The 24,083-nt window shown below is 50.8% G+C and overlaps 1 protein-coding gene across 1 annotated transcript; it reads right to left on the bottom strand.

Annotated features, from left to right (window-relative positions):
* Window positions 1-423: 423 nt before the first annotated feature.
* On the bottom strand, window positions 424-14,083 carry Pwn (calcium-binding EGF-like domain-containing protein pawn). The gene is made up of 15 exons (XM_078176828.1): window positions 14,026-14,083; window positions 6,134-6,443; window positions 5,140-5,475; window positions 4,760-5,010; window positions 3,894-4,682; window positions 3,552-3,734; window positions 3,265-3,463; window positions 2,510-2,748; window positions 2,263-2,390; window positions 1,885-2,155; window positions 1,594-1,810; window positions 1,358-1,483; window positions 1,080-1,287; window positions 615-857; window positions 424-531 (listed from the first exon to the last, which is right to left on the bottom strand). The coding sequence occupies exons 1-15, from the start codon at window positions 14,081-14,083 to the stop codon at window positions 424-426; spliced, it is 3,666 nt and encodes a 1,221-aa protein (XP_078032954.1).
* Between the last annotated feature and the right edge of the window lie 10,000 nt (window positions 14,084-24,083).

Genomic DNA, 24,083 nt, shown 5'->3' with positions numbered 1-24,083 from the left:
TTTACGCAACACGGCTAGCCATGAATCGTCGCTCGATAACCGAGTAGAACGATAGACGATCATATGCATAAATAATTCTCTGCAAACACGAGCGTTAGACTAAGTAGTAATCAAAAGGAGCCATCGTTTAATACTAGGCCGTCTTTATTGCAACCTTCGCTCGATAACTTAACAGCATTTTTTGGGCTCTCTCTCTCTCGTACCTCGATAGTGCCAAGATAATAAATATCTATAATAATAATAACAATTAAATCGCTAGGAGTTAAGTAACGCCGGGAATGACTTAAAGCGAGTCCGCTATTAACACAACACAGAACCGTTCCGGCGAAGCAAGTCCGATCGGACCGACACCGCCGGTTCTTTTCGTTCGAGTAAACTGGTACAAGTCACCGATTTATAACTAAATTAGTTTCGCCCCGGTTCTCACGTTCGATAGTACGGCCTGTAAGTGGACATCGGGATATTGTTTTTCGATAAATGGTGCACGTCACCCTGGTCGTACTCCACGTCATTGTAGATTCCGCTTTGATTCTGAAACCGGGTGGAACTCGATTAAAAAAAAAAAAGAATCCGCGACGGTACACGGCCGTTCATCGGATCGAAGAGACACTCACGGCTAAGGAGGACCTGGACTTCGGCCTGGGCACGTGGAATCCGCTGCTCTGAGGGATCAGATCGGCCCTGTCCTTGTCTTGAGGCTCCGAGTCAGAGCTGTCCGGGTCCGGCTGGTGTCTTTGTCTCGATCGCAAAGGTGGCTGGAGTCTTGGCAACGGCACAGGTGGTAGCGTTCCGTGGACGTTGATGGGAGGGTAGCCGAACACCGCCGAACTAGGCCTGGTGGGGCCCATGGGCTCCGTCTGGGACCAGAGAACGAAGATTAATAACTACCGAGACCCAAGTTCGAACTTTACATTCGATTTACCAATTTAAAAATTTTTTACGACCAGAATAGATACACAAGGGTCTATAGTCTACTAATTATATATACTATTATTAATTATAATTATATATACGTAGATTCTAAACGACTTGGTCTCTTAAATAAATATATTACAACATGAACACCGAGAATAGCTCACCGCATAGACGTTGGCCGTCGCCATGTGGTCTCCAAAGTGCGCCCACATGTAGGGCGGCAGATTGGCGGGTGGTCCTTGTTTAACAGAGGCTAGAGTTCCCACGGATCCCACCCTAGCTAGAGTCCCAGGAAGGGTGCCGGGAATGCCACCCTGGATATACCCATAAACCGGTGATCCAACCGATTTTTGCTCCCTCGACCACCTTCGACTGGAACGCAAATCATTGTTAACACAAAACTCGTTCAATCAACGGAGCCTTCTAAATGCGAATACGTTACCTCCACATGACCAGACACACTAGCGTTAAAACTATAATTATTAAAGCTGCTACCGACGCTCCTATTGCAACACCCAGGACCTCTCCGTCGACCTCGCACTGCGCCCCATAATAATTCCCGGTGCATCTGCGGAACATAAATCGATCCGTTCGGAAACCGTTGAAGAACCTGGCTCGAAGATAGCCGGAGAGTCTCGCGAGCCCTTCGGCGACCCTTCCAGATATTAATACACTCACGTGCACTGCATATGGTCGCCCTGATAGGAGCACGAGCCGCGATTGTTGCAGTACGTCGATAAGCAGGAAATGCACGTCCTCCCGGACTCGTTCGCGTCGTCCTTGTGCGGATCCTTCAGTCCCGGGTTGCAGGCGCAGGTGAAACCGCCCCAGTTGTTGGTGCACGTCGCCGACGAGTGGCAGTCGTTTAACTCCGACGAGGCGCACTCGTCGAGGTCTGCGAATATAATGTTACGAAGTTAGTTAGCCGGCTTCGTCGGGGGCATGCAATTAATGCGTGTCGACGCGGACCTTGCAGATTCGATATAGATCCAGGTGGGCTGTCTACGTAAAGGGCGCTGTTCCCGATATTGTTGCTCCTACGGTGAATAACGCCGAGCAGATGCCTCTGCAGCTCCCCTGCCAGGCTTGGCCTAATTGTTCTTGGCTCGTAAGTGAGTTTCAAAGTTGCATTTACGAAGACGCCTCCCTGCCCCTGGCTCACGTCTCCTTGGTACACGCCGTTCACCGAGGAGCCCATGTACTCGTCCGAGAACGGCGTCATCGACATCGCAGACTCGATCTGAAAAGCATAGAGCATAATTAAATTTTATTTTATTTTTTAACCGTCCACTCTCAGCGAGACCTTCCACTCCTTCATCGATATTAAACAATAAACAATCTTCTCACAGCTCGATTTGCTTCGTAGGCCAGGGTTTGGTACGGCTCGGAGTCTTTGTCAGTGAAGCCTCGATCCCAGACCACCTTTCTGTCATAGATCTTGTCCACTCTCATGGACACCACGATACTAATGATCCCTGTGAAAGAGGATAATTAGCATCAGATAGCTGAAGAGAAAAACTTGTTCGATGGCAAAGAGAATAGAGAAGTTGGATCGTGAGAATAGCTAACAAATGGAATGCATAGGAATACTAACTCTTGCAAGGCAGGGAGTGCTGCAACCTCGCGTATCCTGGCTTGCAATGGCAGGCTGATACTCCTTGTACCGTTGCACAGGCCTCGTGCTGGCTGACGTCGCAAGTGCTCGTGTCTCCTACGATGCAAGTGTCGATTCTGACCGGGGGTTGCGTAGGCCTTCTGTGGAAGGTCAGTCTTCTAATTGGGCCTGTGGGTCTTGGGCTAGCAGTCGGAGGATCTGGCTGGGGCACTGCGAATCTGGAAAGACACAGAGAAGATCAAGACTCGGTATTATCTTGTCAACCTCTGCACAGTATTCTCTCGATAACTGTCCCAACTTTAACTCTACTATTTAATCATTTTTAGTGACAATGAGTATCTGTGTAATAAGTAACCCGCATATCTGTATGAAAAATAAAAATTGACCGAATCAATTGCAAGGAACGATAGTTAAATAAAAATGCATTTCTTCTATCGTTAATTTCATTAAATTGACGAGAACGTATGACTGTCCTGAAATTCTTCTAATGACTCAACTGCTCCACATTTCGCTTAATCGTTTACACCATAACTCACTTATTACCGAATTAATTACAATTGTAATTGCATCGTGTTTCGTGTCATTATAATTAGAAAAACGTGACGAACAAGATAGTAAAAGTTTCATAGAAAGTGTCTTTCTTCGCTCGCATTAGCGCGAGACATTGGACAGCAATCGTGAAGGTCTGTTCGACGCTTATCGAGAGAATACCAAGTTCCGCTTTTTCCACTGACCCTGTGCCAACTACAGCAGGCGCCTGGGTCCTTGTGGGCTGCGGCTGCGGTTGCACCTGGGTCGCGGTCCTGTCCGAGTTCTCGAACAGGTTCAAGTAGGTCCTCTTGCCGTCGATGCTGACGAAACCCTGACCTTCGACCGCGGACGTCAGTATCACGTCGGCGCCGCCGCCGTTTACCGGCACGCGGACACCCTCGCCTGTGCAAAGCAAAAAGGGGGGGGGGGGGTGTCGTTAAAGCGTTCTCGCGGTCTTAGATTCTGTGCAGCAGATCGTGCGAATGTTTACCGGAGCCTCCACCGCCGGGTCCTTGGATAGCCGAGACCGTGACATCAAAAATATCACCGATAGGCGGATGTCTCGGCGGTGGGTAGGGTCGCTGGGTGGCCAGTCCTTGGGGTCCTGTGTAATCCAAGGTGTCGTCGAGAACAATTCCAGGTCGGGGTCGGTAGGCATAGCGATCCGTGGGGGCTACAAAGGAAATTAATTGACCATGACGGCTGCCAGGAGCTCGACAAAGGAGACTAATTAACCGTACTTCTCCCCAGAGACCGGCCCGGATGCATTCATTATAGATCGAATGCGATATCACCGCCGCTGAAGATCCACTCTCCCTCGGGTATACTTTACCTGGATTTTTGGTGAACGTGTTCGCTACAGGCGTGTGCGCTATAGTCTTCTCCGTGGTCGACACAGCCTTCGTGAAAGTCGGCGGCAGACTCTCCGTTGAAACGCTCGACGAGCTCGCGGAACTTTCTAAGTGGAACGATTTGCTGGGCTCCAGAGTTATGGTGCTCGGGGCACTGGCAAGATTGCTGGAGCTGTTGCTAGCAGATCCTGTAGTTTGAACAACAGCCTTCGTTGTCGCAGTTTCGATCACCTGGACCGACGAGCTGGTCTCTATGTTCAGCGTCGCGAACGGTTTAATCGACGGTTTGGCGATCGTCGACTTCTCGTTCTCCTGGTTCCCGTTGGTCTGGTGTTGACCGCCGATCTTCGACGACTTCGTCGGCTTGATCTCCAAGGGTATCACGGGCTTCGGAGCCTCTTCGTGCTTCCCGTCAGACACCTGGTTCGATTGACTAGACTCCGAGCCAGTCGTCGGTGTCTTCTCGTTGCTTATCCTGTTGTCCTTAACTGCGGTTTGATGATTTTTCAAGGGGTCCTGTCCCGAACTGCTACCCTCGTTGTCCTGATTAGTCACTTCGTGGACCTTCGTCGTGTCCTCTAAACTGTTCGTCGTAGCCTCGTTGCGATCGTTCTCTTCCTTTTTGGTAGAAGTCTCGGCGAACTCGTCGCGATGAAGATTCGATTGCGATTTATCAGGGTACTTGTCGTCCTGGTCCTTCTCCCGATGGAACGTAGAGTCCAAGGACGGTGGTAGAGGTTTATAGGGTGGAACCGGTCGCCTGTTACCTCCTGAAAACACAATACCATCGATTAATATCAGATTTTGGAGACAGAAATCACGTAGAGACAAGATCAGGCGATGTTACCAGGTCGATTCCAGTTCCATGGTCGGTTTCCTTGCGGCACGATCTGCTCTGGCAGCGGGACTCCATTGACGAAGGGTCTAATAGGTCGTTCCGGTGGCAACTGGTTGACCAATGGCCTCTCCGGAGCTGGTGGTTTCTCAAAGGGGTAAGGGTGATCGGGTGGAGGTGGCGGAGGATTCATTCCGGGAGTGTCGAAATCTGGTGGCAGTGGTGGAACGTCGGATATCCTTGGTGGTCCTCTGTTGTTGATCCTGAAAAAAGAAATCGCGCGTTAGCAAATATCAGATCTGTGACTTATTAATAGTATTTATTCCACACAGTTGTTATTTTATGTCTATTAGATACTAACAGACAGCTGTTAGAAGCGCGTATATACCGACCTAGTAGCTTGGATCGGTCGTAGAGGTCTGACAGTGTTAGCGGCGACGTTCACGTTGCCATTTAGAAGCTTGACGATGCCGGTGATGATGTCCTGGATGTCAGGGTTCGCCTGCCGCTGACCTGGAGTCGCAGTCTGCAGGATCGGCGGCGGGGCATGCTCGCTAAAGATCCTCGGGATCTCTTGTCGAGCCTGTCTTTGTTGATCGATCGCCTGCAGGTACTGTGCCCGTTGGGGCGACGCTCCAACCAGCTGATGGGGCTCCGTCAAGAGTTTTGGTCCCTGCGGAGCCCCTTGTCCTTCCCCCGACACGGACTCGCTCGTCGTAGGCGCTATTCTGCTGGGAACAGGGTAATGGGAACGCATGAGCAAACTACTCGATTAATAATCCTCGAGACACGGACGGCAAACATTACCAAGTTTGCGTCAAGATGGCAGAACTTCTGACAGAAACGAGGCAGGCAGATGATCTCTTCTTTAATCAAACTTAAAGCGTTCTAGAATGAGAGGAAATTATAGGGAATGTCGCGAGGGCGGTTTTCGACGAAATTTACGTTGAATTTGATATTTTTAGTAGAATTTTGGTTCATTCATTTTGATATGTCATTATGTTTTAGCGATTTTAAAATGTAGACCTTTTTATATCATGTAATTCAGGATGGGCATGTATTCCCTTTCTCTCTCCATTATATGTATACGAATAAATTAAATACATACAGTCAATCGGTCATAAAATTTTTTAAAATATTTGAAACTCAAGAGAAAAGTCCAATCGCATATCATAAAAGATGTATGAATATTTTATGGAGAAAAATCAGATTCAAAATAAATTTTCTATGTCGAGAACTGTACTCTATAATTTCCCCTTATCATAGAATATCTAAAGTTTAATATGACAGAAATCATCTCTGTATCTCAGTTCTGTCAAAAGTTCTGCGATTTGTACACAACCTGTACAGCAGAAATCGCGTTTGATAGAAGATTAATGGACCCACCGATAGTATTCCCCAGGCTTGACCTCTATATTGTTCCCGTCGATGTGATCAACATGTTTCGAGGACGTCAGCTCGTCGATCGCCTCCTCGTGCCTGCTGTCCTCGAACCTGACGTCGCTCTTGTCGAAGCCGGAGACGCTCTTCGAGCTTTCTAATTGAAAAGCAGGAACGGTCCTGTGGAAAGTCGGCGATCCATCGCGATGCAGCACGCTCGACGTCCTTTCCGGTCCCGTGTACCCGCTCGCACTTAGGATCATATCTTCGGCGGTGGATCGGGAGAACGTACGATCGTTTTGGATGGCCGACACACCTGCGAAAAGCGATCCCATCAGCGATCCGCCGCATAAATTTCGTCGCTCGCTCGTGCACACCGGGGAAGAAGCGTCGCTTAAAAGGACGATGGTACGCCTCATCGGCCACCGAAGACCCCTAATCGCTCCGCGGGCAACTTGAATTCTGCTTGATCATCGCATCGCGATTAGACGGTGTAACAAGACCCTCTTAACACGCGTGAGAAACCCTTCTCTAATCAGGGCTTGCTCTTTTGTATCTGAAATGGCCCGAGTGGGCGTGGTTGCGCGTCGAGGGGCGTATCTTGGCTGTTCTCGATTTCTAACAATACCGAGGCAACGTCTCGCGGAACAATTGCTGCTTGATACAATACTCAGCGTATTCATACATTTTTCAACGAGCTCGTGGTAACGAAGTAAATAAATTCTAGCTTTTTACTGTGCTTTAGGCTCGCAATATTACATTTTTATTGAATACGAAAGAAGAATAAAACAAGGACAGTTCGCAGTCGTTCGCGTTTCTAAAGAAAAGTCTTAACATGTGAATGAAAAAGGGTGTCACGCAATTGCTCGGACCGTGCATCGATCGTTTACTTAGCCGATCTTACGGTAACCGCAAGAAACGTCTTGCTATCGATCAGCGAGTGGAGGGGTCGCGATCGAGAGTCGCAAAAAATCGAGAAGATCCATGGCCGATCGGGAAGGCAAACGGTACTCGAAAGGTTGACATTCTCGAGGCCGGTATCGAGTGGTTTGACCAACCGTGGACGTGACGCGTATGAAATTACTACTCTTTCTCTTTTCCTGTCTCCCTCTCTCTCTCTCTCTCTTTCTCCTCTCATCTGTACTGGACTCTCCGTGCCCTTTCTCGATCTCCGCGTCTCTTCTTCCGCCTTGTCACGAGGGAAAAAGGTTCATCGACATTGTATGAATTCCTTTTGATCGTCCGGGAGTGGAGCCGCGATCCACGAGTTCCACGATCGGACGATCCACGGATTCCCCGTGGATCTTCGCGAGCCTGTATTCGCGCGATCCAGGTATTTACAATTATCCCGATATCACTTTTATTGCGAGCTGTTCGCGGACGCGTGCACCGGCGTATTTCACGGTTGTCGTCCGCGTATTTACAGTTTCAGCATTGAAATTCCGCGGCGAACGCCGCAGAAACAATGAGGGGATCTCCATGCAGCAATTCAGCGACGCGCGAAGCAATACGAGTGAAACTACATACTTGCGGCCGCCGGCGTATAGATCCCCGCGGCTCGATAATGACGATCGGCACTCTGTCCTGAATAACGCGCCGCGGTCTCGGCCGGCACGATTTCGATCGCCGAATCGGTCCCTGGAACGAACGCGAGTCGCCGGGACGAAAGTAACAGGTCGCCGGCCAAAAGCTTTTGTTCCCTAGAAAGTGCACGCATACATTATAACGCGGCGCCGTTTTTCCTCGCCGCGGAGACCTTTCACCAACTTTCAGCGACAGTTTCGCGAAATATATTCCGGCCTCACGGAGTCTCCGCCGTTGAAAACAATCGCGGAAAATCCTCCTCCCTGCGCTCCGTCGTAGCACGCCCGATGGATTCGTGTCTTATGGTAGATGAACTTCCAGGTAATTAATTGCTCCGCGATCACGCAGGTTCGACGCAGTTTATTACCAGCTGGGATGCGGTTCATGCCGGCATTAAAAATGAATCAAAGCCGATAGCTAATTAACCGCGCGTTCGATCAATTTTTGCGATCGCGATGTCTGCGGAGGTGATGGAACGCTGACCAATTTGGCCGCGAGAGACGCTCTTGCAAAACGACGATTTTCATTTCCGTGGATCTAATCCGCTAATTGCTCATTAGACGGCGCACGGAGCGACATGATTTCCAAACAAATGCCCGCTCGCGATCGCAATTAAGGTAACCGGTGCTCCGTTCTACCCGGCGAGCACCGTGCTCTCGATGCTCCCTCTCCGACTCGCGTGGAAACAGCAGAAAAAGAATCATCGATGCAGCGGAGTTAACTTTTTAAAATTCTCCTCGTGTTGTTAATGGCTACTTTCAACTGCCTATCTCGTCATCGACTGCATGTCCAACTTCATTAAAAGCATTCGAACGCTGTTACCTCGAGGAACATCGTTGAAACGCCGCTGCAATTTATGTCTGTCTTGCTTCATGTACCTTTTTATTTACTAACTTATTTAGTTATTTATACACTTACTTATTTACTAATTCATTTTGTTATTTATATAGTTATCGATTTAAATTTATTTCAACAACAGTAAAGTGGTCCAGCTCCTTTTCAATTCTACAGTGAACTATATAACCAAGAATCACCTGTTCTGTCGAAACACATATCATTGCAACATGGATGCAATTTCACAGCAAACTGGATCTCTCCGATCCGAAATGTCATGGAGAGCAATGCCAGAGAGCACCGATTATCGAAACATTAACAGGGTAGCGCAACAGAAATCTCGTGGCGGGGAGGCTGGATCTACAGTTAGGCGCGTGAGCTAATTCACTTCTCGGCGCATTATGGAAATGCGGGCGCATTGTTGCGCCGGCGAGGACGCGTTATTATCGCCGTCGAGATTACGGTTTCGGTTGTAGCTGACATTACCGTGAACCCGAGAACTGCTCCTCCAGACGTCGTTTCTCCGGCGTTGGTAGACTCGCGTGAGAATCTGGGTAAATCGGCGCGGAGAAAACGGTAGCGATCCTCGCTGCACCGGCGATCAATCGCGTCGGACCGTCCGCGCGCGGCAGTTTCCTTTTGAACACGGCGGTCGTTTCCCGTCTCTAATTTGTCGTTTAGAGGCGCCCTTGATCGATCGATCCGCCGGACGATCGCGTGACTACTGGAAGTTTGCGGTCGGCGGACAGGCCCGAAGGACTTTCGTTTCCGATTCGCTGGCGAAGGAGTCGCAGAAACGATGATCGCGGGCGCACGCGGTGCGACGCCGTTCGCAGTAACGGTGTTCACGTGAACACCATAACCTTCCCGACGCGAGAGCAGGGACGCCGTGAGAATGTAGGTGAATCGCATCGTTGATTCTGTCGCGGCGAGGCCGGAATGCAGCCTCCCGCGGCTGATCAGGTTCGGATCTTCCGGCGTCCTGGATCGGGGGATCCCCGTTCAGCTGATCCACGGTTAAATGGATCACCGGAGATTAATAAAACGTCCACCGCGAACGATCCGAATCCAATCCTCTCGACAAGGCATTCCGATCCCACCTTCGTTACTTTTTGCTTCCGACCGTGATACTTAGCGCGAGTTATCGGATTTTTCAAACGGTGAGCCACGGAGGAGGCGGCTGGTGGGGAGCACAGTGTTCGTTGCTTCGCAGCCGAACGACTTCGAGAAAATAGGAGACCGACGAGACATCGCGTGAACCTGCCGGTAAACATGCGTCTCACGGGGTAACGAGGTAACACAGTTCGTGTTTTACGTGCGCCGCGTCCAGAAAAATGATTACCGGTTCTGGATACCATCGATCGTGGTATGTATGCAACGACGATGTGCAACGGCCTCTGGCTTACGCCGGTGGAATGCCGCTCGCAAGCGATACACGGCCGCGTTTCCTTGTTCCCTCGTGTCCAGCATCGGCGCGGATTGCCCCCTGGGGCAAGAGCCCGGATCCGTCGAAATCGAGAGCAACGGAGCCACACCTCTTAAGAACATTCTGCGCGAAGCATTACGCCGGTATTCGATGCTTCGAAATTGGGAGAAACGAGGCCACGCCCATTGAAGGCCCTCTACGTTAGGAATATTCTCTGGGCCTGGTCGAGTCGAGGGCCACTGGGCCACGCCCGCAGGAGATACTTCGCTTGTCAAGATAACATGTCCTATATCTTCAAGATTCAAGGAAACGCGACAAGGACCATCCGGAGCTATATCCCATGGGACAGAGATCTGAGATTTCTTAATCAAGGATCACCACATCTACTCAGGATATCCTACTTCATATTCCAACCTAAATACTCCAGGAGGCGTCGCTTCAGCTTCGACAAAATCAAACGAGCCAAGTCCATGGCATATCAAAGTAGTCTACGAACGACGAGATCAACGATGGAATCAACGTCTCTGCTCAGAGCCTTGCCCCCAGGGGCAATCTGGGGCATGTCGCCCTGCTACCGCCGAACAGGATCGATGCCGGCATAATCGATCGGTTGTGTTCCCCGTCGTGTAGACAGCGAGCAAGGAAGCCGCGAATCCCGCTCGAACAGCTGTATTTAATATTCGCCTAGAGCCGCTAGAGCCTCGTGTGACCCCGTGACGCAATTCTAACAGCAACGTCTGGCTCGTGGCAAGAAGAAAGAAACGTCGAAGGGGTTTATCCGTGGAAGCGTAGACCGCGCTATGCGCCGTCTCTCGAGGCGGTAACGGCAGACTTAACGGTACACCATTCCAGCCCAATATTTATTCTTTTCGCCGGCGAACGCGACATTTCGTGGCTCCCCTGCGAGATTCGACAGGTGTGTTTCACGGTGCCGTTCACTCGACCTGCCCCGCTCGTGCCTCGCGGGAATCCGATGATCGATCCGCTCCAATCCGGCTTCGAATCACCCGGTTCGAAATGGTCTTCCTGCGTTCAGACAACCATTATCCGCTTCCAGCATTACAGTAGACTCGTTGCCGATCGTCTGGCTCGCCCAAGTAATTGGCCATTAATAATTCCTCTAACGATCCTATCGCTTTCGTTGGATAAGCCTTATCGAGCCTTCGGATCTGGCCTGAATGTTTTGGATCGCGGATCCGCGAGAAAGCGGACCACGGAGGATTCACATGGTTCGGTTCTGACGAACGCTTCGCGGAACGATACAGTACGCGTCACCCTCGGCCGGACGAAATCCTGACCGGTGAACCAATCGACTTTCCGTTCCAGCAGCGGCGTTGCGACGATTTCGTGACACTTTCGCGGCTAACGCGGCTGGGCGAAAGTCTCGGTGACGAAACTCTTCGTCGGCCTGCGCTACGTCCGCGTTAACGATCACGCGACGAGTGTTATGCAAATAACCGGCGAACGGTTCGTTGTTGCGTCAAGCGAGTCGATGACACGGAAACGAAATAAAAAAAAAACGACGAGAAACCGATCAGAATTCCGTCCGAGGCGGTTCGATGGACCCGTGATTCGGTGTCGGCGACTGCCGGGACCTTGAGGAGCCGCGCCTAGGTCCTAAGAACAGCGTTCGATTTGCATAAGCCAACGACCCAGCGACGTCGAAATCCGCGACGCGAATATACGGGCGTCGTTAACGAGCTGCGGAGCATGGCGATTCGCCACGGGATGTGAAAATCACGAGGTAACAGGTACGTGCCGCCAGGCGACGAACGCGCGTCGCGCCCGACGCCAGCTTTCTCCTCTGCCGTTTCGTTTCTCGGACGCAGCTGTGACGTCTGTGCCGGCGTTAAATAACGCCGAAAAATTTCACCGGGGTTTTCCCTTCGCGTCGGATCGTTCGTAATTAACACTCTCCGCGAGGAGCCGAACGTGTTCGCGCTGCAAAGTATGTATTTAACGCGAGCTTGACGCCGTTTCTACTCCAGCGATTTAGACAAGGCGATTTTCATTTATTTTCTTAAAAATTCGAGTGAAATGTCAAAGCGATGTTTGAACGTTTAGCGATTCAAGATGATGTTCAAGAAGTCTGACTTTATCAAAAAGTATATTTCTTTCAAAATTTCTTCCAGTTATATTTTTCAAGCTGGCATAAAACTTCGTGGAGTATATATTTGATTTACTTTATGGAGATATCCTGCATAGAGTTATGTTAATTGATTCAGTTTTTAGAAGCATTTGATGTTTATCTTTTAAGATAAGCACAGCTGTTCTTTCTTTAGAGACGTCTTCATTAGAGACGTTTCTTCGGACATCCCAGTACTTGATACCTGTGTCAGACATTAATTAGTGTTCTACGAGATTTTCTGTAACTCCAACGTCTCGCACGATTTTTGGTTTAAAAAAGAATTGGGAAAGAAAGCTAAGACTCGCGTTTATATCTTCGTAGGAAGACTAAGTGTTTAATTCAGCAATTTCTTGCTAAAAAATTCCCAAACTTTAGCCATATCTTGACACCTCGTAGCGGTGTCCCCCTCTATCAAATTATTTATACGGAGGTCAGCTCTCGTAGGGTCGGCGAACCTTCGCGTTTTCATGTTTCCACGATAGTCGTCGCAGTGGCTTCGCCGGCGCCGCGTCAGCTTTCCAAGATTCTCATGGTAAATAGTTAATCCCGCGCGGTGGCCGCATGCGCGGGGCAACTTATCCGGAACCGGATGCGTACGCCTACTTACGTATCCGCGCCGCGTAGCCGGTAAATCATCGGCTGTTATCAGCACGCGGCGTAATTACAATCAGCGCGTTTACTCGATCTCTTTAATTACCCATCCACGCGGGGGATGCAAAGTCCCCTGGGAATGCGAGGTCGGCAACGGGAGCCTCGGTGAAGCCGGGCAGAGGAAGCCTGGCGAGACGAACGGAACGCGGCCGCGGCCGCTGCCAGAAACTCGCCGAACGACACGAAATTTTCGACAGAGGTCAAGATACCGGTTCCAGAATCGACCGCGCGTGGCTCGTTTTAAAGAACCTATCGAACAGGTTCGGGAATTAATTCCCCGGGCATTTTCCGGCCGGCATACCAACGGGGCACCGCGACGCGTTTATTCGTTGCCATCGCGGTTTCTAGCCGTAATTCGCGACGATCATTAGCGCCGAGCATGCGAGCTGCCTTGGAAAGTGGGCCTCGAATAGTCCCAGTCATTGGGACTTCAGCCACCTCCTAACACGGATCGCATTCAAACGGATCAAATGCAGGCCGAACGACCGTCGGTGCGGCACGAGTCCTTGCTCTACGACCTTAAAAATCTTGCACTCTGGAGTGCCACCATTTTTCTAAAATAATAATTTAAGTCTATCAAAGTGGACTGAAGCACGACTTCGTAGGTAAAATTTAAACTAGACTAAGAGAATTAAGATTTTGGTTATCGTCGTTCCCAATCTAGACTCGTACTGAAGCCAACGCAACCCTGCATGTCTTAAAAAATACAGGGTGTCCTATTGCATGAAGCAATAAAGAAAGTTCGTGTTAACACATGTCCCGTTCGACTTTATTCTCGAGTTATAGCGAGTTTCTTCTTTAACACATTCTATTTGCTCAGCTTCGCTTCAAATGTTCGAAATGGGATTCCTCTATTTGAACACAAACCTGCAGATGTTCTCCAGGTACGAGCGCAATGTGCTCATTTCAGACAGTAGTTGCGAGGATGAGCAAATACAGCGTGTTAGCACTATTTCATATCGTAGAAAGTATAGAACATAGGAAATAGTTTTGATTAAAAATTATTTTCAACGTTCTGGTTAAGGAAGAGTTAAACAAAAATTATTAGAAAGTATCTTTCGACGGTAGTTGGATCTGAAACTCGTCATAATTCGAAAACAATGCTGAATGGGACTTAAGCTTATAAGAGCTCCTTTTATTGTTTCAATGCGCCGAGTCTGTTCTCGTGGTTGCTCCCACACGCGGCGGAAGTCACGCGATATTTTAAGGATCTGGTAGAAAGCTGGGTATCGAGGATCAGCTCGGTGGAAGCTGCAGGAAGCATCCTAGACGTACCTGCGACCGCCAGGAGGATCAAGGTCCCCAGGACCCTGAGCCTCGTGCGTCCCGACATCCTCTCTCTCCCAGGCTTGTTGCGTTCGAGCGTTGGGCCTCGGTGGCTCCTGTCGATCAAGACCGCGGCTGATGTCAAGGACACGTATCAAGGATCTCTCCTCAGGAACGCCGGTGGCTGGACCAGTCTTTATCGTCGTGAAACGTGCCACGGTGCCAGCCGATCGCCGCCATTTTGGATCGCGAGCCTATGCCGAGCAAAAAGGACGAGCACCGTGGAAACTTTGATGCCCCCGGCTGCTCGCCATTCTTCTCCGGGGCCCCTCCACCCCGTGTCCCGCCGACGTGCCTTTTTTCTTCTCGTCGATTCGGTCTCGCACTCTCGCGCACGCCGGCTGACCTACTTGGCCGCGGTTAGGTCCGGTGTACGCGTCAGCTTTTCGGCTTCGAAGGTGTCTCACACCGGTTTCCACGCCGGTTGTTCGCTCGGCTTCCGCGCGCTGCCCTAATCCCTCGATGATACTTCTGCCTCTGTTCTTCTGGCTTGTTCTCCGGCTCTAGTCGTCGGACGATGCGACACCGGCGTTTCACCGTGACGATGCGGGTCCTCCACCTGTGTGTGTGTGTGTCCTTATTAGAAAAGTTTCACTCGGCGTCGGCGGATTTCGAAACGCTCCTACGCGGCTGATCCGCCCACGAACCGGTCCGAGATAGGCCTTTACCGATCGTCGAGCACACGCTCCATTATTCGAGCCACTTCACCCCTCTGTCACTGAATCACACCGCGGCGTTTCGCGCACTATTAACAACGAGTCGGCCCGCCCGCCGGAGCCCAGCCAGCAGGACAATCCCGACTTTCTAATCGGCGGATCACGGTCGAATTCGTGTGTCTCGTGGATCCCCTTGACAATGAGCCTCGTGCTGCTCGAGCGACCCGGCCGGATCGTCGCGCCGCGGCCAGCCAGAAGGAGCAGGGACACCAAGAAGTGGAGAACTGAAAACCTTCAACGGCTCGATCGAGTTTCGCTCGAGGTTCGCTTCACGGTCGTTCACACGGGACTGGCTTACGGTGAGGCCGGTCATACACAGTTTCTCCCACTTTAACTATGCCATGCTACACACCATGCTGCACTATACAACGAGCTCTTCTGGAGTGTATACGTCACGTCTTCGTGGCTGGCATCCACCATGCTGGTCTCCGCCGTCCACTCGGCTACTCCGGTGTCGTCCCCCCCACTTCCGAAAAATTTCTCTCTCCGTCCCCCTTTCTCTGGACTCTTCCCTCCCTGTTCCCTCCCAACCTCCCCGTGCCGTTCTCCGCGTCCTCTCTCCGTTCAACCGTTTCGAACGCGAACTCGTTCCTCCGTTGCCGGTTCGGCCGCCGAGCCGATTCGAGGCTTTACCTCGACCTACCTTTCGATTCTTTCGGGACCTCCGGGTCTCGCGATCTCCTCGCACTGCCTCGCTCCTCCGTCGTCGCCGCGGTCCGCGCTGCCTCCGAGCCGGTCGCGGTCCCTCTTCGCCTCTTCCGCGCTGCCTCCGAGCCGGTCGCGGTCCCTCATCGCCTCTTCCGCGCCGCTCGAGGCCCCTTCCCCCCCTCCCCCGGGGATCCTCAGCGGACCGTGGACACATCCGCGCCCGCCTATTTTCTAACCGGACGTCCATTGTCCCTTTCCCGGGGCGTCCTGTCGCGAAAGGGAAACGGACTTTTCCGCGTGCGGAATCCGGCGCGGGGATCGCCGCGCGATCGGGTGTTTACCCGAACGAAAGCATGCGGGGATAACGGGACTCCGTGGAACGCAGCCACGCAGGAATTAATCGGGCCCCGAATCGGCCGAGACCGCAGGTGCGAAGTTCGAGGGGTCGCTCGCTGCGCTACGGTACTCCGTCATTTTAATCCACCATCGCCGACTCGCGCGCCCGGACGCTTGCTATGCTCGCCGCGGTTCCCGTGTTTGCTGTACTCGCGGTCGTTTGCTTTCGGTACGCCTTGCTGCGAGTCTGCTAAAGACGGCTGAAGGTTAACTTCTTCGATCAGGCTCTGCGTTTAGCTTTGAACGGTGCCGACCTTTGGCCACCAAGGAACAGAAATGTTGAAGGACGGCTTAGATTATGCTCTATGTTCAGCGTTGAATTTTACAAGCTGTACAAAACTGTCTGAGAACTATCCACGAAACTAAAATGTTAGGACTTTGTTTAAAACTATGAATATTAGGTACGTCTTTTTAAAGAGCCAAAAACGGTGGAGGACTATCACTTCGTTTATGCTCCGTGTCGAGCATTTAACGCTGAATATTGCCTCGAGCGGTGTCTGAATTTTGGGTGCGCGCTTCCAACAGCCATAAATGTTGGAGTACAGTTATTTTATTCACGTTGTAGGACTATACAGAATCCCTTGCCTCTTCCTTTCTTAATTTTATATGAAAGGGTCGTTATTATAAAATTATTATCATCATGTTCCGTAGCTAAGAACCGCGCGTGCACGTTGCCCTCAAGATCGTCTTAATCTGCTAGCCAACAACGAGAGAAACGTCCGTAAGGCCCCCAGGGGCGCGTTGACTCGAGGCTGTCGATAAGATCAGAAAACGTAGCGCGTTTTTGTAGTAGGCTGCTCGCGGAGCAGTTAAGGTGACCAGGAAACAAATGTCCGAAGATAAACGATCTCGGCTTGGAAGGCCGAGAGAGCTGTTTCGGTTGTAGGGTTCGTTAACACCGTGAACAGATTGTTGGCCTCCGCGTTGCGTAAGAGCCGGGGAGTAATTAGCAATCGATTACGGCGATTTAACGCGAGAGTCGCTTATGAAAGTTCAACAGGTGTGACTCTCGCGGAAAAAGAAGTTTCTCCGGGACGTCTGCGATGGTTGGGCGGCTCGGGCGGCCGCGACCCTTCATTCTCGGCTCGTTCCCTCCTCCATCCAGTTTCTCGATATGGTGAAACCGGGCTGGAATGCGCGGGACTGCCTTCCACGATCGGTCGGCCAACATTGATCTTCGCTGCGACGGATGGCCGCGCGCTGGTTGCCGCGTAATCTCTCGATCTTCCTGCTCGGCGGATAAGCTGCCTTATTCGCTCGGCAGAAACGCTCTTGCGCGCGCGCGCCGGAGCTAAACGATCTTACCCCGAAAGAGCAGAAATAAACTGACGCGAGAGATTTCGTGCTGGAACGATCCATCAGAGGGAACGGAACCCGGCGAAGAAGGCCTCGCGAACTCCGAGCAGGAAGCTTGCTCGGCTGTAAATTTAATTGGTCATCGGAATCGAACGCTGTGAATTCGTGGGGCTCGGGTTCGTTGACTCTACGATCTTATCTGGCTCGCTCGATTCGAAGGCAAGCTATTTCCAGGTTCCGATTAGGATTCCTCCGCGGTGCCCAAAGAATTCCATTTACCCATTGACCTCACGTAAAGCGGGCGCGGCTTTTTCCTATTCCCGGTGTTCTCGTGTCGCAGCGATCGCGTTGCAACCGCACACGCGGGCACGCGCGCGCGCGCGCGCGTACGCCGCCCGGGGAATTAAAATTGCGTTTCTGTATAACGGACAGCCCCCTGGGCAAGTATCCATGAAATTACGCGGCCGGGAACTCATCCTCATCCGGGTAGGAATAATAGAATGAAAATCGTTTCATTATTCCGACCGGTTCATGGAACAGAATATTGTTTAAATCGCTGCGCGCCGTGCTTCGGCGAACCTTTAAATATTCAACGTTGAGCTCGATAGAGTCTGCGCTCGATTCAACCGGTACCCGGGACTTGTCACCGTTAATTAACACAAACGCGGCGACGTGCAACAATGACGACGCAGAATTTCCGCAAGAAGCGACGACGCCGCCGCCGCGTTGCGGGCTGCAACAGGTGCGGGCGCATCCGTGGTCGTTAAAATCGGAGGTGTCGTGACCGTCCCTCGGAAAGACAGGTTCCTGGTGTCGGCAATGCAGCGCTCCGTTGCCACCATCTTTGATCTGGATGCACTCTGCAAAGGACGCAGAGTTCACCGAGTCGTATGCACCGAAATTCAGAGATTAATGCAAAAATCCCTGAGAGCTTCCAATTTCTCTATCGCGTATCGCATAGAGCATTGTTCGAGGATCGATCCAACGCAGAATCGACGGCGTTAAGGGTGGGCTTGATAATGCATTCCCAAGCCGGCCTTGAGAGTCGACTAGATTCCGTTCGAAGCCCGAGCCAGCCTCCGTCCGCGTTTTCCTATGCAACGCACGACCGGAATACACAGCCGGGAGCGTATTCTCTATTTTCATTCCAAGCCGAGCCGAACAATGGGGGATCTAAATTGGGCAAAAACCAGTCTGCCGTCTAGTTTGGCGAGACCGAAGGCGTTCCGTGCCTCAGACGTGAACAATGTCGGGGGCCTCACAATAAGGCCCCGTCGACGGTGTCCGGCAGAGCCAGTGCCTGGAATCGATCGAGGCCGGCCCCGTCGCACACCTCGGGGTCCCACGGACAAACGAAAGTGGCGTTTAAAACCACGCATCTAGAACAAACGGCGCCATTCTCTGCGGTTCCTGCGTTCAGGGGTGTTCGCGCGAGTGGTTCATCGTGCATCGCCGGTCACGACGTCCCCGAGAGGCTGCAGCTCCTGAACCCGGGGGGAACGCCGTGCGACTTCCGGTTTGTGCGTTTGATCGCGATCGGCATGGTTCGCGGTTTAGAGCGGATCGATGACGGGGGCCGTCTGAAGTGGCGGGATTATTTTTAGCGGCTCACGGAATCGAGAGAACGGCCTTCCGACGACGGGGTCGATACGCGCGCGCGCGCGCGGCGTTCGCAGCGATAACGTGCACATTTCCGTGGCATTCCGTGGGGCTTGCGGACGTACAATCGGTTCATTGTGCCCTCCCCTCGTCCCGCCTCCACGCTCTTTACCTCCGTGGCTCGAATTATTGTGCGGGCCTGTGCAGGGCTCCCCTGCCAGGTGCACGCGGCTTCCAGGTGGCCGCCACTGAATTTCGAGGCCAATCGAAAGCGCAACGATAATCTCGCGATCGATATGGATCGGTAAATGCGGCCCTCGCTCTTCCAGTACCACGCGTCACCTGTTCTTCAACGTTACCTGGCTGTCACACTGTTCTAACTTCCCCCGTTTCATCGGGTCAGAACCGCAGTAAAATTGGACATAATTTATTCAACTTAGGACTTCGTAAGAGTCTTCTATTCGATAAATCGCTGAATGCTTGCGTTGAACTGACGGCTTTGTTAATTCATGATCCTTCAGATTCTAAAGATACATTCGTGAGTTATTTATTCAACGTATGTGTTACTTGCGGTAAATATAACAATAACGCTCGTTAAAAACGGGAATAAACGTCACGTTGTTCCCTTTAGCGCCCCGTAAATTTAGCGTTAAAGCGGGATAACGCTATTGTTCCAGCTTAACTGTAACTTAACGTCATCCAACTTGTCTAATTATAAATATTCGCCGTATGAAACAATGGGTACTTCGGAGATTTATTTTAGAAAGCCGACGCTTCTCTTTGGCTCGTTTTTCAGCGATTTCTACCCGCATCTCTCTCGGTTAGCATGGGACTGTAGCTCGGCTCGGTCGGCAGAGGTTTTTCCGGAACATGGTCGAACAAGCAGAACGACTTCAATAATCTAACGGCTGGCAGGCGAACACAAAGAGCCGACCATCTAGAAGGTTCGGGTGCATCGAATCCTTGTTATACGGCACATAACGGAACCAGATTCCCTGCCGTTCCGACCATCGCCGTATTTTCCGTCGGGCTGCGGCTACCTGCGTTCCGACCATTGCCGTATTTTCCGCCGGGCAGCGACTACCTGCGTTCCATCGACTCGCCCAAACGCTGTCAGCGTTAACAGCCCCGTCGTAAAACCGATCCCTTCTGCCGAAAACCGGGCGCAGATGATCAGCCGTGCAAGCTGGCAAGAGATCGATAATCTGTGCGTCGTTCGCGGAAAACACGTATTCGCCCGCTTTTCCGGATTACTCATCGCGATCGCGTGCTGCGTCGGCTCCAGACGTAAATGATTCCAGGTAGAGTCAATACAGTGACGTCGACGCTGCATTTGTCATATGCATATTTTGGAGTAGTCGCCGCGATGACTGTTTCGTGAATATTTTTTGAGAATCTTGATTTTGAAAGAGCAATACGAGATCGAGTGTTTCGAAATAATTATTTGAGATAATTGCGGAATTCTTCACGGTAATTATCTGATACATAATCGGTGCAGTAATAATTCTTTTTTTACAAAACCAGTCTGAAGCTTTAAAAAATCATTTGAGGATAATCCTTAGGATAATACTCTGTTCAGGGAAAATCTTTTTGAGGAAAGAGCTTAGCTGTTATGGTTTAATTAATGCGAATGTAGCTACTACTTTTTATTGCATATTATTCCAAGAATTAAGTGCATATTAATAGGCTTCTGAAAATAAAATCTTCCTCTTCTATTATATTCAATTCGTTGTTTAAAACTGCTATTATTATCGGTATTACTTTAATATCAACGATTAGCAAACAAATGTTCGAACCGAATGACCTCGAACAATCGTGTCTTCTCTTCATACGAAACAACCTTCGCCCAGGCCCGTGAGTTATGGAATTCGTTTCGTAGGTCCTTGGTTCACCGCTGTGGCAGTGTTTAGGCTCGCGCAGGGCGACAAACAATCTGAGCGAGAGCCGAGGGTCATCCATCACGATGCTCAGTATTTAACCTGTTAACCGTGGAAGATGAGTCGCCTCGTTATTGATGCTTCCTGCATTTTATCGCGGCGAAGCAGCCACAGCCGTTGCGCGATTCTCCTCGGCCCGGGTAATCCACGTCGGGGCTGGTTTCATCGAAAGTTAAACGGGTCCGTCGATAGAACGACGGCACCGGCGCCTCGCGTGTCGGACGCGTCACAGAGATGAATCCTGTTCTCAGAAATCCCGCGATTACCTTTCACGCGGCTACGAGAGATATGCCCCGTCGCTCGAATAACCAGCGACGAGCAGCGCGCACCAGAGATAACCATAATCGTCGCTATACATCGCGCGGCCGTCTTAGTCACACGCAGATGCGCGAAATCATTTCCCGTCTCGCTCCCGTGTCCTCGCGGCGACAGTGACGTCTCGTTTGATCGCGGCGCCGGACATCTCTCAATTGGACGACAAAAAGAAAATGTCCTGCGCGCATCAGCGGACCCACGTTGCCGCGGCGCCCCGGCCGAGCGATCGGGAAAACTGGAATGTCGCGGGAAAACGCGACGCCGCGATCCGATCGACGCTGTTCTCGGAATTCGATTAGCGTACACGCCGTCTTGAAGAATCTAATTCGCGCGATAACAATCGTCCGCGGGAGCTATCCTTCAACCGGTTTGCCGTTTGAAAAGCGTGTTATTATATTATAATAAAGTTACAATTAATAATAATATATTGTTACAGTATTATTATAATATAATTATACTTATATAATAATACCATATACAAATGAAAGTAAAAATAGCATGGAAACAACACGAAATACAGAATTCTCTTTTTACACAGTTTTTTTATGGGACGTATCTGCCATGTAAACACAGAATTGAGTGTACAGTCATTTCCTCGTGACCAGTGTGTTCGTCGAAAACAGCTAACTGGTTAAGAATACCCTTTCGAAATGAATTGCATCCCAGCCGGGTAATTTGCTTCTCGACGTCTGACATAGCAAGGGAATGAACTTGTGCAACTCGTGCACAGCTGAGTACAGTAAAACTGCGTTTTCTCCTCGCGGTTCTCTATAATCAGAGAGAGCAATGTTGCAACGTAGACAGACAGCATCTGCATCGACGATCTATGGAGTTGCGTCGAAATTATAGCGAATACAGAATGCAGGAGGCTCTCGAACTAGCCGATAGATCGAGTAGGGTAGTAGGAGGGTGGTAGGAGCGGTTACTATGCCGTGACCAACTGCCTGCCTTTCTTTTCTAGCATAACTAAATCTATATCGAATAAAACATACGAAATTATTTTTCTTTCATTTTGCTTAGCGTCGAGTAGATATTGATTCTTTTAATTTTCGATTTGATATTCTGAAGACACGTTCAATCTTTTTTATTTCGGACTAGCTATTTTCAAGACCTATTAAATTGTTTTATTTTCGTCAGATATTTCTCAGACGTATATAATTTTTTAAATTATGATTAATATTTTTAATTAAAATTATGATATATATTATTTCGTTTATTTTCTTAATAAAAACATTTGATCGAATGAACACGAATTTGGGCTCGTAAAGAAACGAAAGCAACGGCAAACGGGCGTCGCACAGTGACCGCGTCACCACTACCCTCTACCTGAACACTTCAGCTGCCACTACCTTCCGGCAGGTATGCCGACCATTTTCGTCGGCTGCGCGGGGGTCGGAGGGGAAGGATCGATTTGACGCGTCCGTAGCCGCGTGGCCGCTCGAATTTCAAGGGAAATTTTCTGGCCAGGATCGGTCGGAGGTGGTAAAAGGGGGCTAGCGTGGGTCCCGGGAGCCCCTCGGCTAGGTGTGAGGCGGTCGCCCTTCGAAGGGCTCCTCGGATAATGTTCCGGCCCTGGCTCGGAGACTCTCCCGGCCCATTCCATTCCGGAGCCGTCGTCTCTCGCGTACATCGGCCGCCAGGGGAAGCATTCCATTCATGTTTCGGGACGCGGAGCGGACGCTGATCGGCTGACGGGAGAGAGAAAGAGCCTCTCCTCGGGACTCCTTCTTCGGGATTAGTTGCGCTGCCTGGCGCCACCGCCAGGAACAACGACCTGTCGATGGTGCAGCGGTCGCGATGGCAATCGGCGTGTTAACGCGATAGAACGCACAGCCACGTGGTGTCGCGCGGAAGTTTCCTCGTTCCTCGACCGCAGGAGTAGTTCGCGTGGCGTGCATCGAAGTGACAATCGGGACTCTGTCGGTTCTACGGGATGAGGACGTCGATCGGTGCCGGAGCGTAGCCCCAAGAGATCATTGCTCGGAGCGTGGACGATGCGGTTCCTCTACGTGAGTATACAGAGAGTATGTATTCCCGAAGGATCTCGTTCCCCCAGGCCGGGGAACTCTGATTTTGCGCATCCTCCGCGTTTCCTTCCCTTCTTCGACCTCTCTCGCTCCCTCTCACGATTCGTTTTCCCTCTCGCACGCTCTCGCGTGACTACTCTCCGGCTCCTTCTTCCCGTACCCCTTCGCCGCAATCCGAAGGAAGTGCGGTCGAAGCGAACGAGACCAGGAATCCTCACGATCACGTGGACGCGGCGGAATTCGGCTACCTAGGAGGACCCTCCATTTCCAACAGAAATTTTCTTCATAGTTTTCCACCGTCCTCGAACGTTGCACTTTCTACGGCAACGTTCCTGATCAGAGTTTGTCTTTCTCGCCGAGTTGCGTACCGCCTATTTCGCCGAACTTCCTTCGACTAGACGTTGTGCGGCCGAGGTGTTTACATTGTAACAACTTGCTGCTTTTCGGACTGGCTCGCTCGAAGGCGGTCTTCTCTGAGGAATTTATACAACGTACCGCGCAAACACTGTAGTCCGATTAAGGGTTCATGCCCAGTCCGGAGTTCAGAGAAACGACGGTGTCTTTTGGGAATTTTTTTTCTGAACATTTTCAAGGCCTTTTTTAGCCAACGTTCATTTCTTTGAAAGATCAAGCGTTTTATTGTGCTTCTTTTTATTTATTCAAAAAGCGTACTTTGCGGTGGTTTGCTTTACTCGGTTCACGGTTATCCGAAGAAAAATATTTCTTTGAAAGTATAAGCTTGTTCTCGAACGGAGAATTTCTTCAAATTTTCGAGCCGAGACCCTCGAGTCATAAAATAGAAAGGAAGACCGCGGGCAATAGAATAATAACCGTAAAGAGCCAGGTCATCGGCAACGCTTGGCGAGTGAAAATTTTCGGAAATGGTACTGACGCCGCTATGATTCTAACCCATTCATACAGGCGACGCGCCGCGGGATATTCCTCGGAATTGACAAATCACTCGTGAGTCGCATCATAAGAGGATTAGCGTGAGTAAAACGGCATCGTGAATCACGGTGGCCGTAGTATTACTATCGCGCCGCGATTTCCGGGAACGTAGGTAGTCATTCGAA

The sequence above is a fragment of the Augochlora pura genome, chromosome 3 (genome assembly GCF_028453695.1).
Source record: "Augochlora pura isolate Apur16 chromosome 3, APUR_v2.2.1, whole genome shotgun sequence".
Taxonomy (NCBI): domain Eukaryota; kingdom Metazoa; phylum Arthropoda; class Insecta; order Hymenoptera; family Halictidae; genus Augochlora; species Augochlora pura.
The sequence above is the reverse complement of the archived record's forward strand: the minus strand, read 5'-3'. Positions and strand labels throughout refer to the sequence as shown.

Excerpts from the sequence above, each read along its gene's own strand:
- Pwn (XM_078176828.1), bottom strand. The coding sequence starts at position 14,083 with ATGTCGGGACGCACGAGGCTCAGGGTCCTGGGGACCTTGATCCTCCTG. Across the intron at positions 1,811-1,884 it reads ATCTATATCGAATCTGCAAG|ACCTCGACGAGTGCGCCTCG; the intron begins GTCCGCGTCGAC and ends TTATATTCGCAG. Across the intron at positions 858-1,079 it reads CGACGGCCAACGTCTATGCG|ACGGAGCCCATGGGCCCCAC; the intron begins GTGAGCTATTCT and ends CTCTGGTCCCAG.